The sequence below is a fragment of the Castor canadensis genome, chromosome 7 (genome assembly GCF_047511655.1).
Source record: "Castor canadensis chromosome 7, mCasCan1.hap1v2, whole genome shotgun sequence".
Classification (NCBI taxonomy): Eukaryota; Metazoa; Chordata; class Mammalia; order Rodentia; family Castoridae; genus Castor; species Castor canadensis.
This window is the reverse complement of record NC_133392.1, coordinates 119,069,412-119,083,928: the sequence shown is the minus strand read 5'-3', so window position 1 is coordinate 119,083,928 and position 14,517 is coordinate 119,069,412. Positions and strand designations below refer to the sequence as shown.

Sequence of the window (14,517 nt, the reverse complement as noted above, 5' to 3'; positions counted from 1 at the left end):
TGGTGGGCCCTCCTATCCCCACAATGAGTAATGTCACCAGGGGAGGTGAGTTGATGAGTTGAATGTGTGACCAGGGTCCCCTCTTCCTGGCAGCAGCTGAAGGGAAGGGTGGGAGGGCTGGCCACCCAGAGACTTCCTGCCTCTTCCCAGCAGCTCATCTGTGTGCTAGTACTCAAAAGTCCTCAGGAGGAACGCTGACATGCTCAAGGTCACTAGCACCTGGAAGCCTGAGCCAAAGTCACAGTCATTCTCCCGACTGTGACTTCTAGCTGCCGTGACCTCACTGTGAACTTGGATCCCAGTGCCCACTGGCAGGTGCCCCATGGAGAAACTAGCTGAGGACTGAGCCAGCCCTCTGCAGCCTGTATGCTTCTTGGTCTGGTCTTAGTCACACATCCGAGCCCAGCTGTGCAGTGGATTTGACCACCATCAGACCCCATCTGTGCCAGCCACTGGGGATCACAGCCCCTTGAGGCTCAGGTCTCTGCCATGCCTTCCCTGGACCCCTCCAGGCTTCTGTTACCTCTGGGTCATCTGGTGTCCCTTCCTCTGGACTCTCATTTTAAAAGGTTCATCAGGCAGAACCTCCCCCGCCCACCCCACACCCCACTGATAATCGTCACTCGTGGTTCTTTCTTTCTCTAATGGAAAAATTAAGTGCGATCCTGTCTCTCCCTCAGCCTCTGTAAAGGCTCCCACTGGCTTCTGAAAACTGTCAGATACCTTCTGTCAATATCTTCTCATGATCCCAGAAGGTTTCCTGCTCATATACCTCCCTTGGCCTCCCTCTGCCCTGGTCCTTCCGCCCCACCCCTCCACCCACAAATACCATCCAGAGCCTTCCCTGTTCTAGTCCCAGGGGACACAGCAGTGAACAAAACAAAGTCATGAGAGAGCTTGGGATCTAACTGGAGAGACAGACAAGAGACAAGATGAACTAATAAATGTACAATATGACAGATGGCAGTAAGTGCTATGGAGAAAAATAATTAAGAAAGGAGGAAAAAAAAGGGGCTTTTGCGATTTCAGAGTACAACTGTATGTAACATTTGGTCAAAGACTTGAAAGCAGTGAGGAGGGACCCATGTAGATATGGCAGAAGGAACAACAGGTGCAAAGGTCCTGGGGTGCCTGTGCATTTCAGGAACAGTGTGGAAGCCAAGGAGGTTGTGGCAGAGCAAGTAATAAGCTCAGAGGGATGATGAGCAGGCAGCATAGGCAAATGGCCTAGGGCTTTGTAGAGCACCTTAAAGCCTTTGGCTTTTCCTTTGAGAAGACAGCCATTGCAGGGTTCTGAGCAGAGGAGTGACGTGAGTTGACCTAGTATTTGGGTTAGAATGAGACTTTAGGGATAGAAGCAGAGACCAGGTAGGGGAACAGAGATGATGGGGGCTCAGACCCAATGAGGAGAGACTGGATTCTTGTACCTTGAAGGTAGAGACAACAGGACCCAGGGTGAGAGAGGCAGGGTGGTGGCCTGGATATCCCACTGGTGGCTTGGTAGCACACAGGAAGCGGAGCTGAGGCGTGTGCACTGCAGATCAGCCTGTGCACAGCACTGGGAGTCTAGTCTCCAGCCACCTGTCAATGTGCACTTGCCCCTTTGTCTTTACACATGACAGTCCCCTCGCCAGAATGGCCTTCTTGCCCTGCCAGAAGAACTCCAAGCAAGCATTCTCCGAGGTCCTTCCTGTGAATCTGTCCCTGCCTTTCCCTCTCTTTGCTTCTCGCACATGCCGACCTCAGGGACATCTGAGTACCATGCCGTGCAGCAGAAGGCAGAACTAGGTGCCATGGGTCCCTGAAGCCAGCCATCTCAGAGTCCAGCACACCGTGGGGGCCCAACCAGAGATTGGTCGTGGACCTGGTTTGAATCCTAGCCCTGGTATTTACAGGTTCTGCCACCCTGGGTACTCACCTTGCCCTCATGGGTCCCAGCTTCTGCATTTGTCAGGTAGACATGTTCTTTCCCTTCCCTGCCTCTGGGCATCCTGTGGCTGGTTCCACTCCTAGGACCAGAATTCCTTCAGACAGAAAGAACACAGAGGCTAGCGCGCCCTCTGCTGGCAGACGAGTGAGTCCTCGACCGCTCCTCCCGCCCTCCCCGGCGGTGCCGAGAAGGAAGGTCAAAGTCAGAGCAAGGGCCAGACTCGCCCGGAGCCAGAACCGCCCGGAACCGAGCAGCGCCGACGCACCGGGCGCGCTTTTCCCAATTAATTCTCATCACGACTCGACGGAGGTTAGACTAGGCACCTGCTTATCCACGTTTCTTACTCATGGTCACTCGTTGTTTTAGGAGAAAGCGACTCGAAAAAAAGGGGCCAAGAAGGGCGAGCGGTGGGGAAGAAAGGGATCGTCGGGGAGGAGGAGAGCGCTCGCTCGGGGGACCACAGGCCTTCCGGGAGGTTTACGGCCCAATCCGTCTACACTGGGACGGCCTCCGCTCAGCCGCCGACTCGGTTTGGGAGGATCTTGATCAATCCTTCCACTCCTCGGTTTTCTCATCTGAAAAATGGGTGCAGCGACGCCTCCGCGTGCTCCTGGGGACAGAGGCCACAGGATGTGACAGCGCGGTGCACAGCGCGCCACGACGCCACCAGGGGGCGCAAGAGGCGGCGATCCATTCCGGTCGCCTGTTCAGGCTCCAGCACTAGGTAGGCTGAGCCCCGCGGGACCTGGGTCTCTTTTTCTAGAGGGGCACCAGCTAGGTGACTCTGAGACTATTCAAGGTTCCCTGGAAGAGCCTGCCTGCACAAGACCTGGGGAACCCGTTCACCCTGGGAGTCAGGCCTGGAGGTGACCACAACCCCTCAGCAATCTCTCTCTCCCCTTCCTCCTCCTCCCCCCCCCCACACACCCTCCCCAGGCTCTCGAGCTCTGTTCCAGTGACCTCCTCTACAAACTGTAAAGTGCAGCCTGAACAGTCTGGAGCCAGCAGCCATGGGAAGGAGAAAGTTGTTGGGAGCAGGGCTGTGGGTGGGAATGCCAGACGGAGTGTATGGTATGAGTACAGATGTGGAGCAAGTGAACATTCATGACCTGCTGCAGGCAGGCAGGGAGCGGCAAACAGGAAACCGACCCCACCTCCAGGCCTGCAAGTCAAGAAACCAGATGAAAGCCCTTGCTGCTACATTCGTGGCTCAGCCCCATAAGTACTCCAGCACCCATGCTGTCAGAGAGTCAGATGGCTCCCTGGGGACCACCCTGGGAGAGAAGCAGACTTCTATCAGCTGTCCCAGGACTGAGAACTCATGGTGAGGATGTCATTCCTAGGGCGAAGGCATCCCCAGGAAAGGCTGCAAGGAAAAGAAGGAAGTTGCTGCAGTCACTCACAACCTTGGGGAGACATTAATCCACACCAGCCTCTTTGGGTGGGGTAGCTCATTGTAAGCAGGCTTGGATGGTTCATGGAATAAGACGGTGACAGAAGAGGCCTGGCCTGGAGACAGCTCCAGCCCTAGGAGGGACTATTATTGTCCCCATCACACAGAAGAGGAAACTGAGGCACAGGTTGCTAGCTTGAGCAAGACCAGGCTGCCCCACAGCAGAAGAGCCAGAATCCAAGTCCAGCAGTTGGATATGCCTTGGTGGTATCGAGCTTTATCTTGTTCTATCAGAGTCTCATCTTGGCTGGGCACAGTGCCTTTGGGCTCCAGTCCCAGCTGCTCTGCTGTGTCTATCTGTGACCTTGGTTGGGCCAGTTTCTTGTCTGTGCCTCCATGTTCTCATCTGTAAAGTAGGAATGTGGTACCTGCTTCCTGTGGTGTCCTTTGAGTGAACTGATAGCTACAACAGGTCCAGGACAGTTGCTGTTCATTAGATAAGAGCTATTTCTTCTGAACCCCAGATGGGCACGTGTCCTTGAAAAGGCTCAACTTCTTCAGGATTATAAAATGCCAGCCTGTGGGCTCTAGGAACCTTCCAGCAGCCTTTAACCCCATTTGGCTGCAGAATTGTACCTGCTTCCTGGGGCTGGTAGGTGTAGAGCCGTCTGTCCACCAGCTCAGCCCCACACTAGGCAAATGAGGTGATGTCAAAGCCTTGGCTGGGGCCCAGCCTCTGTGACCTCCCCCTGTCCCTCCCTGTGTCTCTGCACTGAGATTCACACACACTCCAGGCCACCGGGCCCAGAGGGAAGGTGAACAGGCGAGGAGTGAAGGTGGATGACTGGGTGCACGGGTCCACTGAAGCGTGCCACCTCCAGCCCTGCTGAGCTGGTGGGCCCAGGGACTGGAACCTGACCTGAAGGGAACCTGCCCTCTGACTTTCAGCTCAATTTGCAACACCCCAGAGCTTTGTCCCTCCCTGGGTGAGCCTGTTCAGGTGTTCTCTCAGGGTTGCTGGAACCCCCTCCCTCTGCCAGGGGTGCACAGGCCAGGCAGCCATGGCTGACGAGAAGACCTTCCGCATTGGGTTCATTGTGCTGGGCCTTTTCCTACTGTCCCTCGGCACGTTCCTCATGAGCCATGATCGGCCCCATGTCTACGGCACCTTCTACGCCATGGGCAGTGTCATGGTGATCGGGGGCGTCATCTGGAGCATGTGTCAGTGCTACCCCAAGGTAGGTTGGGGCACTGTGTGGATTCAGAATGGCTGGGGCCAGGAGGGCAGGTGGCTGTGCCAATGCTCACTCTCCAATCATCTCCCTTAGACTCCCTGTCTTCTCTCTGCTCTTTGGAGCATCTATTCACCCACCCCTCCATCTCTTACCATAAGGGCTGGGCAGATGCCCCCTGGATCAGGAGCCCTGAGCCAGACATCACAGGGGCGAAACCCAGGGCTTGATTTGAAGTTAACAGGAGCTCTCCACCTGTGGGCCATGCTTGCATTCGTGGTGCTGCTCAGCCTGCCCTCACCCTGAACTTTTTGATGTTTTCTCCACTTGGGTTTCATAGTGGAGACTCCTGAGGTTCTGAGAGGTGATGTCCCATAGCTAAGTAACAGGTTTGGATTGGAGCTCAGATGTGGGTGGCTTAAAGGGCAGCCTTCCACCTCGGGTGCCTTGTGCCATGTCCCAGACCTGCTGAGAGCTAACTTTGAAGGCATGCGTGATCTCTAAGAGTCTTAATCTCTTCCTAGCCTACGAGTGTCTTAGTAATAGGAAGCACCCTGGTTTGGAAGTTCTGTGTTCTAGTTCTGGCTCTGTTCCAAACTCTGTGTGACGTTTGTCCTTCTGAGCTTATGTTTTCATCTGCAAAATGGGCCCTAACTCTCTGTTCTGTGTAACCTCATGGATTATTATGACCAGAGAAGAGATGGGAGATGTTCGTATCTGTAGTGTTACGAAAAGGGCTGCTGCTGTTCCTATTCTCAGTCCTTCCAACAAACCTCTGCAGTGTACATGCCAGGAGTTGTAAACCTTCAATGCCCAGAGAGGTTAGATGATTCTTCCAAGGTCACACAGCTGGTCAGAGGCAGACTCAGGGAGATGAGAGAAACATGGATCTAACCTGAATTCTGTCTCTAACTGCCTGAGAGACTTTGCTCAACCCTTTTTCCCTCTCCGAGCCTGTTTCCCTCAATGGTACAGTGTGTGAGTCAAGAAGATGGGGCTGAAAGGGGGTTCATCTGAGGACTCTGTTGAGCTTGATATAGGGCCCCAAGCCCAAGCAGCCCCCTCCTCTTCTACTTGGTGGCCCTGCTAGAAGCTCAGAGGAGGGGGAGGAGGCTTGAGGCCTGGCCCTGGCTCTCACCAGCCCTGCCCCCTCATGCCCTGCCCTGGGCTCGGTGTATCCGGAGCTGGAGCAGTCTGTGCTGGTTTGTAGCCATTTACCAAGCAGTTTACAGTCAACTTGCCTCTGCCTGTGCAATGTCCTGAGCAGAGGTCACCAGGAGGAGACGGCTTTGGGGCCAGTGGCACCATATCACCACCACCATCATAAGCTTTCTCCCAGGAATGAGGCTGGGTGCGGGGGGGCAGCTCCTTCCTATGGGACAGGAGGAGGGGACACTGCTAGGTATTAATGAGTAACTGTTGATAGGCTCACGAGTGGAGGCAATGGTGGGAGGAAACCCACACCTCCTAATGTTTCACAGGCCCAGATTCAAATTCCTGCCCCCTCTGCCATGTCCATGACCTTGGAGAGAGTCCCCCCCGCCCCAACCCTGTACCTCCAAGGCCAAGTACAAGGAACCAGTGGGGTGTGTGGTAGTGGACCTGGTGTCACACCTGGCATGGGGCAGTGTGTAGGCCTGCTCTTGGGGCTGTGCTGGGAGTACTGGGGAGTCTGGGGGGTCTAGGGACTCAGGCTGTTAGAGCCAGTGCAGGTTGACCTCAATAGAAGAATGATAAATGGTGTTGTAAACCAAGGGACACACACTAGGGGTGAGGCCAGCCTGAACCACCCAGGCCCTTGGCACTCATGCCCGTCCTCCCTAGGGGCTCCGCCTCTTGCTCTTGCTGCCTCACCCATGGAAAGCTTCTGTGAATGGGACTTTTCTGGATTGAATGAAATATAAATATAAAAGGACAGAACTGCTGGTTAGGACATGAGAGTGGAGGTAGACAATACCAGCCTGAATTAAGTTCTCCCTGTCTTTGAGGAGCTGGGGTCTGGTGGGAGTGTCAGTTTTCTGCCTATGGGGAAAAAATAGCCTTCATAGAGAAGGTGAGCTGGACTTTGTAGGTTAAGTAGAAGTTCACCAGGTAGAGAAGATGGGAAAGACATTCTAGGCAGAAGAACAGCGTGAGCAAAGACAGATGGAGAGAGAATGAGGCCAGTGGTTCAGTGTGGTTGCTGGCAGGTGGGAGGAGAAAGGTACAAGTGGAGAGGAATGAGGTGGCTCAGAATCTGGGATTCCACACAAAGAAGTCAGGCCTTACCCTTTATTCAAGGGGACAAGAAAAAAGCATGGCCAGCTTTGTAGTGTAGAGAACGTTTTCATGCTGACATCCAGAAGAACAGTCTGGGTCAGTCCAGTGGGAAGTGTCTGCAGGTGAGACAATGGTTGGCTGGATGAAGCAGAATTTGAACACAAGGTATAGGAACTGAGAAGACATTTCCAGTCCACTACATGTAGCATCGCTGAGGTGGCTGGGCCAGCTCGAATTCTTCAGTGGGGTTGTTTTATTGAATTTCTAAAGCACCCCCCATCAGACCTGGTGGAAGCCTGGAACTCAAGCCTGAGCAAGGATGAGGAATGGAACCAGGGCAAATCTAGTGGGTGGGGATGCTGAACTTGAGAGCTGAGCTGGACCAGGGGAGCCAGAAGGGAAAGGAATGGCAGGAGGAGCAGAGTGTCTGCCCCAAAGACCTCACTACTCACTCCAGCTTACTCTTCTGAAGCCCAGGACCAAGCTTCCCACTCTCTGCTTCCTCCCTGTGGGGACTGCTCAGGGTTCAGCTTGTATCCACATCTTACTGGGTACTCTCCTGCTGAGCATGCCATAGCGCATGGTGATGGTGATGGTGATGCTAGATGAGGATGGTGGCACTGGCAGTAATGGTGGTGATGGCGATGGTGGTGGTGATGGTGGTGGTGATGGTGATGGTGGAGGTGATGGCAGTGATGGTGGTGATGGTGATGGCAGTGATGGTGGTGATGGTGGTGGTGATGGTGGTGGTGGTGATGGTGATGGTGGTGGTGGTGGTGATGGTGGTGGTGGTGACGGTGGTGGTGGTGACGGTGGTGATGGTGGTGGTGGTGATGGTGATGGTGATGGTGGTGATGGTGATGAGGATAGTGGCTGAGCAATGAGGTAATGAGGGAGAAGAGATGGCTTCTAAGGACAGAGCCAGCCAGCTACAGGCCACCGTTAGTAAGCCACTGTATGTGTTCATCACTTTTTGTTTAGCCATCATCTGTGATGCAACTTGAGTTGCTTCCACCTTGAGTTGCTGCTATGCGTAATATTACTGTTCTGAGTGATGAGTATCTCTTGGAGGTTAGCCCGTTATCCAGAAGGGTGCAGAAAGGCTCTGGGAGGAGGGTGACTGTCCCAGGTGCACAGCAATAACCTCACAGAGCAAAGAGCCTCACTCAGACTCCCAGGCCTCAGAGAAAGGGCCCCACTCCACTGCCTCCTTCATGACCAGCCTCCTAGTGCCTGCCCCCGTGAGCTGAACTTGCAAAGACCACTTGATCTTGAAATTTCAGGGACAGGGGCTGGTGGGCGCAACTGCAGCCTATCCACTTCTCCCTTCCCACTGCAGCCTCTGAGCCACAAAACACATGGCAATGACCAGTTTTCTACTCATTCACCAGATAGGAATGAAGTAGCTACTAAGTGCCAGGCTATGTGCTGGGCACTGGATAAGACCCCTGAGTAATGATGACACTTGTGCTCCAGAGCAGGTGGTATTTTCACTCACTACTGCTCCTAGTGTCTGGAAGAGTGTTTGACACAGAACTGCTCAATGAATGATGGGTGAATAAGGAAAAGCAGGTGAGGACTGGAGCCATCCACTCACTGGCACCTTGCCCGAGTAGCTCCTCCCTTGTCACATGGAAGCCCTACCAGGTCTGGCTTTTCTCCCAGGATGGCAGAAAGGTTTGCAGAAGCTCCCAGGGAGTAGCGGCCAGGTGTGTGGAGATAGTCAGCCCCAGCCCTGGGCAGCTGCAGAGGTCATCTCCATTTTTCCTTGCAGATCACCTTTGTACCTGCTGACTCTGACTTCCAAGGCATGCTGTCCCCAAAGGCCCTGGGCCTGCTGGACAATAGGCTGGCTGATGTGAAGAGGTAGGTGCAGGGGTGGGCAATCAGCCCTTTCCCCAACCCCAGTGGGGGAAGCGGGCAGGAGGGGCAGGCTCCAGCCCTGCCTCCCCACTTTCTGAGAAGGCACTATTAGAAATCATGGGTTGTTCTCAACTCTCAGTTCTGTGAGTTAAGTATTATTGTTCCCATTTTACAGATGTAGGAACTGGGGCTTTGAGAAGTGCAGACCTCTTGGGGAGTCAGTGATTAAGGTGGAGCCTGAACTTTGGACTGACCTGGCCACAGCCTGTCTCCCCTGCTGAAGGTGTTAACCCCTGGCTCCAGGGCACAGCCAAGAGCACTCAGCTGGTCTCAGATGACCCCCTCCTCTCCTCCCAGCTGTGGCCCTGAGCTCCCAAGGCTGGGCTGCAGGCCCCAGGTCTGCAGAGCTCAGAGATGTTCTTCTTTGCTTGGGAGAGTTGGTGGTGCTGGCACATTTTGCACCTGGCACACAGAGTGAACATATCTGGGTGGCTCAGGGCCAGTTGCAGAGCCAGGGCTCAGGCTATCCTGGATTCTGGCCTCTTTCTTGTCATCACTCAGTTGGGGACCTTCCCAGAGGACTGGAGCACAGTGAGAGAGTTCAGGACACTGGAATTCAGCACCACCAGCCAGAGTCTATCACCATGGGTACAAGCCAGTTTCAGTCTCTATGCTTCAGTTCCCACAGTGCCTCCTGGAGTCAGGGAGTTAGGAGAGCCTAGCAGTCCAGAAGCTCAGGCCAGTTGAGGGCCCCACTACCCAAGTGTCTCATCTGTAAATGGGAATAGTCACGTTTGCCTGGAGGTGTGGTTTAGAGAAAAGTCTGGGACCTAGTGAGCCTCCATGGTAACTTGTCTCCATTTTGGCATTACACCCTTTGGTTACCTTTGGGGACATCAAATGAAAGTAACACAGGACCGAACATCAGACTTGGGGTCAGGCCCAGGCTCTACCACTTAATTTACTTACCTCGTTGGCCTCAGCCTTCTCATTCATGAAATGGGTATAGTAACATCTCCTGAGACTGCCCAGGGCAAACAGGGCCAGGGGAGGACACCGAGACTTGCTGTAAATCGTTGCCATCTGCCTGTTCTTTCTCCCTCTGCCCACTGGGGCCTCAGCTTCCAGCCTCCCTATATCAGACTGTGGGAGGAAGCCACCTATGACCAGAGCCTGCCTGACTTCAATCACATCCAGATGAAGGTCATGGGTTATAGCGAGGACCCCCGCCCCCTACTGACTCCTAAGCTGAAGCCTGGAGCCAGCGATGGAAGAGAAGGTGACCCTCGTGACACTCAGGCCTGGATAGAGGCTGCCGTGGTTGTCCACAGGGGCTTGGATGAGAATGAGGGAGAAATAACTGAAACTCAAAGCAAGTGAGTACGCAGAGCACTTCCCAGTTCCAGGGCAAAAGAGGGAAGGGCTGTGGGACACAGAGGGTGGTGGGGACATTGGGAAGTGAGGGAGAACAACACAAGGTGCAGGACACTCAGAGGCAGCAGCAGCAGCTGGGGGCACATATGGGCCTGGCTGCAATCCAGCACCTGGGCAAATTCTTACTCTTCTCAGCTTCAGTTTCCCCAATAGGAGTAATCATCCCTACTACACAGGGTTGTTGTGAGGATTAGGACAATGTGTTTACATGCTCGGCACACAGTAGGTTCTTGTTTTCTCTGAATGCTTGTTATGAGTGACAGGGGGTCAGGAGCCAGAAGACCTGAGTTCACTGTGGCTGACTTGCCCGTTGACCTTGGAGGAGTCAGTCTCCATTTGTTTGTGAACTGAGCTCCTGACCCATCCATTTATTTAACCCATTTCATCATTATTACTGGGCACCAACTCCTGCCAGGCCTTGACTGAAACCCTAGGCCAATGGGGAGGCAAGGAGAGAACAGAGGGACCCCCAGGGTGACAGGGGCTGTGAGGGAAAGCCCAGTAGGACTGGAGACATGGATGAGTAACCTGGTTTGTACAGTAGCATAACAACCCTGTTTCCTGAGCACCTACTATGTGCCAGGATTATGCATTTGCATGCATTATCTGCTGCAAATCTCAGAAACAACCACTGCGGTGGACGCTCTTATTTCCCTACCTTACCTCCCCTAGGACTTGCAACTAGTGACTAGGATTGGGACCCAGGCACCCAGACTCAGGGCTGCCCTTGCCCTCCTTGGCTTTCCCCCTGTAGCCCCCCAGTCTGTCCCCAGGGATCTGCACCCTTGGCCTCCTTCCAAGATGACCTGGACTTGGGCTCCAGTGAAGGCAGCAGCCCCAACTCATCTCTACCCAGCAGGGAGGAGCTTCAACACCCACCACAGGAGCCCCGGACCTGCAGGGACTCACTGGACCGCTTCCATGATTTTGCCCTCATCGATGACACACCCACATCAGAGGATGCGCCCCTGGAGAGGCAGGTGAAGGAGGCAGCCCTGCCCAAAAGCTGGCAGCAATCCCCAAGAACAAGGAAGGAGAAGGAGGCTTCAGAGGCAGGCGCAGAGGAGCCAGAGGAGGAAGAGGAAGACTTGTACTATGGGCTTCCGGACAGTGCTGGGGATTCCCTCCCAGACAAGGAACTGGGCTTTGAGCCTGATGTCCAGGGCTGAAATGGAACTGCTCCCCAGTTTCTAGCCAGGTGCACTGCTAACCCCGCATAACCTCAGTTTCCCTATCTGCAAAGCGGATTGGCTGGAGAGTCAAATGAGGTGAAAAGGCTGAGCATCTTGAGAACTGTGAAGGAATCCATCGGGAGGGGATGATTACGCTCCACAGACCATCGCTCTTCCAGTCATTTTCTCTGGCAAACTAAATGAAAGTGAAATGTGATTTGCTGAGAAGATTTGCAGCAACTGAGCCCTCAAAAGCCCTTTCTACTCCCCCAGAAGCTGGCCTTTGACAGGGTCCCTCCATGGTGCTACCTGGGGCCCCAATCCTTTGTGAAGGACTTTTAGGGTCCCCTTCCTACTGAGTTTGAGTCCCCTGGTGGGTGGTATGATCTGCTCTACTCAGAGCTGACTAGGTCTTCTCCTGGGACTGGGGGTCTTTCTAGTCCCTTCTGGGACTCCCAGGCTCATCTTCAAGGAGCCAATACCTTCAGCGACTGACCTCTGCTGACTCCAATTTTGCCACTGCACAGCCCCACTCATTCTGCCCCTTACTTCCATCCTGCTGCCCATGCCCTGCCTGAGCTGTCCTCCGCTAGCAAGATGCCCTTGGCTCCCTCCTCTGCTTGGCAAGTTCAAGGTCATCCTTCTAACCCCTGCAGGCCTTCTGATGTCTCTGCTTCCTGGAAGAAGGGAGTCCTTGCTTCTTCATGTTCTCTCTGGCCTGAAACCTGCCTCCTGCTCTGGGGTGCCATCTTGACATTACTCACCTCAATCTGCAGTGGCTCAGAGTTGGTGGCCGTGGAGGATGTGCAGAGAACACCAGACCCAGGAACCTTTGGCAGACAATGCCACCTTCCCCCACCTGCCTTGTGACTCTCTGGCATTCACATTTCTTGACACTTGTAGACAGGCACAAAGGCCCAGTAGAATATCACCACTGTCCTGTGGAATGCTCGGCATTGGCTCAGGACTGGGTGAGATTAAGCTGCCTGGCTTAATTCCATTTGACTCAGGGGGCATTTACTGAGCATGTATTGTGAGCCAGGTGCTCAGCTGGGGCCTTCAGGAGGAAAGAGATGTGAATTCCCCTTCCAGCCATTGACCTCGAAGGACTCACTTGTTTTTTTTGTAAGGTAGAGACAGAGCACAGGGCAGAAGTGAGGTAGGAGCAGAGAAGTAAAAGGGGCAGCAGAATGGCAACCACACAACTGCCTGAGGCCATCAAGAGCAGCAGAAAAGAGGCTGGGCAGCCCTGCAGGCCTTGCTGTATGCAGCTTTTCAGAATCACCCCTGCCTCCTGTTGACCTTGGAAGAGCCCAGCGCACCCAGCCTGGTACAGGCAGCTGCAGGGAGAAAGGCAGCACTGCTTCCCTACACCACCTCCAAATGCTCAGAATTTGACCCTGGGCCACCTGGGAGTGAAACCCTTCACCTGGGCTGCACCTCTGGGCAGAGGTTGGGCATCCAGGCCCACAGAGAGAAATGTCACCCTTGTGCTGGGCCAGAAGCGCCACAGCCCCTGAAAGGCACACTTCCTGTCTTCAGGCTGTTTCTACCTCTGCAGTGAAAGTGCCACAAGGCACATTCTCTCTGCTGATGTGACCCAGAGCAGGTGTCCCTGCTCATGCCTGAGTCATGGGTGAGGTGAGGTGAAGCATTCTCCTATGCTCTGCTGGCCAAGGCAGGGACACTTGTGGCCCACATCAGAGAGAGCACCAGCTCTAAGGGCTAAAATAAAAATGTTTTCCACAGTGAAACAGTCACCTTTATTCACCTGCAAATTCTTTTCTGTGAAACCTTCTAGTCCCCCTTGGGGCAGGCTACATGAGGCATCACACCTGGCTGGCACTGGGGACAGCAGCAGCCACTGTGGTGTAACAGTGTGGTCAGCTACGTGGAGTGGGTGTCATGCCCAGAACCACAACTGTAGGTCCTCAGACATGAACAAGAGCCTCTCTCTGGCTGCCACTCCTGCTGGCAGACGGACACCAACCCTGTCCCAGGAGAGTCTGCAGGGTGGGCTCCCCCACCCTCCTGGGCACAAGGGGGATCTGGCATGGTCCCTGCTTCTGCCCATGTCACCACTTAGTTGTGAGTGCACTTTGCTGCTTGCAAAGCCCAGGGAGTGGGGAAGGAAGCAGGGCTCTGCTCCAGACAGAAAGCAAGGGGAGTCCTACAATGGGGCCTCCTCATCAGTTCTGAAGCAAGAGCCTAGAGGGAAACTCAAGATGTGATGACAAAGAAGCATCAGTCACCTTCCAGCTGGGGAAGAGAGTGGTCCTTTTCCTGCCTTTGGCACTGTCCCTTTTGCCTGTGCTCAGCCATGACTGCCTAGTGGTGTTGACTTGCCCCGAGCATGGGCTGCTTTTGTTGGTCCCTGTCTTGGCCTTTCCTGCTTATGCTTTTTCTGGAGCCTGCTGGTGACCAGCAAGTGTGGGTGGGAGGGGACGATGCCATGGACTTCATTGGAAAGGAAGGACCTGGAGAGCAGTGGGCAGGTGGCTCTGCTTCTTTCTGCTCTGGCCATCCCAAGCTCTCTGACTTGCTCACAGGCAGGCCACCATGCCCCACCATTGTGCTTTCTCCCTTGGGCCTTGCCACCATCCAGTGTCCTGGGAACACCAGTGCCTCTGGGATGCCTCAGATGGATTGGCTGGGAGAAGAGCAAGGAGCTCATGGTGGGCGAGGTGCTGGAAGGGGCTGGAGGACCATGTAGGAGGCAAACCTTGGGATCCCGGTGTCCAGCCCCAGGCTCTAGGTTTGTGAGCCAGGGCTACAGTCCTGCTGCATTCTGTTTCCATCAGCTCAGACCCAGGCCCAGGGCAGGACCCTCAGCCTCTACCCAGAGGTGCAGCCCAGGTGAATGGTACCACTCCCCAGGTGGCCCAGGGAAAAAAAGTCCTTGTGGTAAGGGGTAGGTCAGGGATGACAGCTGAGCTGGGGAATGGAGCTTGGTCACTGCACTGCTGGCCATGACCTTGTCCAGTCTCTCCCTGGCTTCTGTGCCTTTTCTCTAATGATTGGAAGAAAGGGGACAAGATTTTACTTCTACTCTCAGTCCTTGGGCACTATGCCAGAACCCCTTATGTTCATTACCCTTCTTGGTCCTCACAACAGCCCAGGGGACAGATCTATTGACCCCGCATGGTAAAAGTTTGTTCTAAATCTCAGACTGTGAAGTACAAGAGACTTGAGATCACGTTCAGCTCTGCCAGGTCCTTGCTGTGTGAACTTGGA

General features: G+C 54.3%; 1 protein-coding gene across 3 annotated transcripts; it reads left to right on the top strand.

Moving 5' to 3' along the window:
• The first annotated feature begins 2,670 nt into the window (after positions 1-2,670).
• On the top strand, positions 2,671-13,043 carry Bsnd (barttin CLCNK type accessory subunit beta). Of its 3 annotated transcripts, none has more exons than XM_074080018.1 (4): positions 2,671-4,561; positions 8,589-8,680; positions 9,799-10,053; positions 10,971-13,043. In XM_074080018.1, exons 1-4 carry the CDS (start codon positions 4,385-4,387, stop codon positions 11,278-11,280), a joined length of 834 nt encoding a protein of 277 aa, XP_073936119.1. In that variant the 5' UTR covers positions 2,671-4,384; the 3' UTR covers positions 11,281-13,043. The 3 variants fall into 3 exon arrangements, with proteins under 3 accessions (XP_073936119.1, XP_073936118.1, XP_020024057.2); XM_074080017.1 differs by having other exon boundaries at positions 10,968-13,043; XM_020168468.2 differs by having other exon boundaries at positions 2,674-4,561; positions 10,866-13,043.
• The last annotated feature ends 1,474 nt before the right edge of the window (positions 13,044-14,517 follow it).

Bases quoted from the DNA above. Each gene is read 5' to 3' on its own strand.
- Bsnd (XM_020168468.2), top strand. From the start codon at position 4,385: ATGGCTGACGAGAAGACCTTCCGCATTGGGTTCATTGTGCTGGGCCTT. The intron at 4,562-8,588 runs GTAGGTTGGGGC...TTTTCCTTGCAG, and splicing joins TGTGTCAGTGCTACCCCAAG to ATCACCTTTGTACCTGCTGA. The intron at 8,681-9,798 runs GTAGGTGCAGGG...CTGGGGCCTCAG, and splicing joins AGGCTGGCTGATGTGAAGAG to CTTCCAGCCTCCCTATATCA.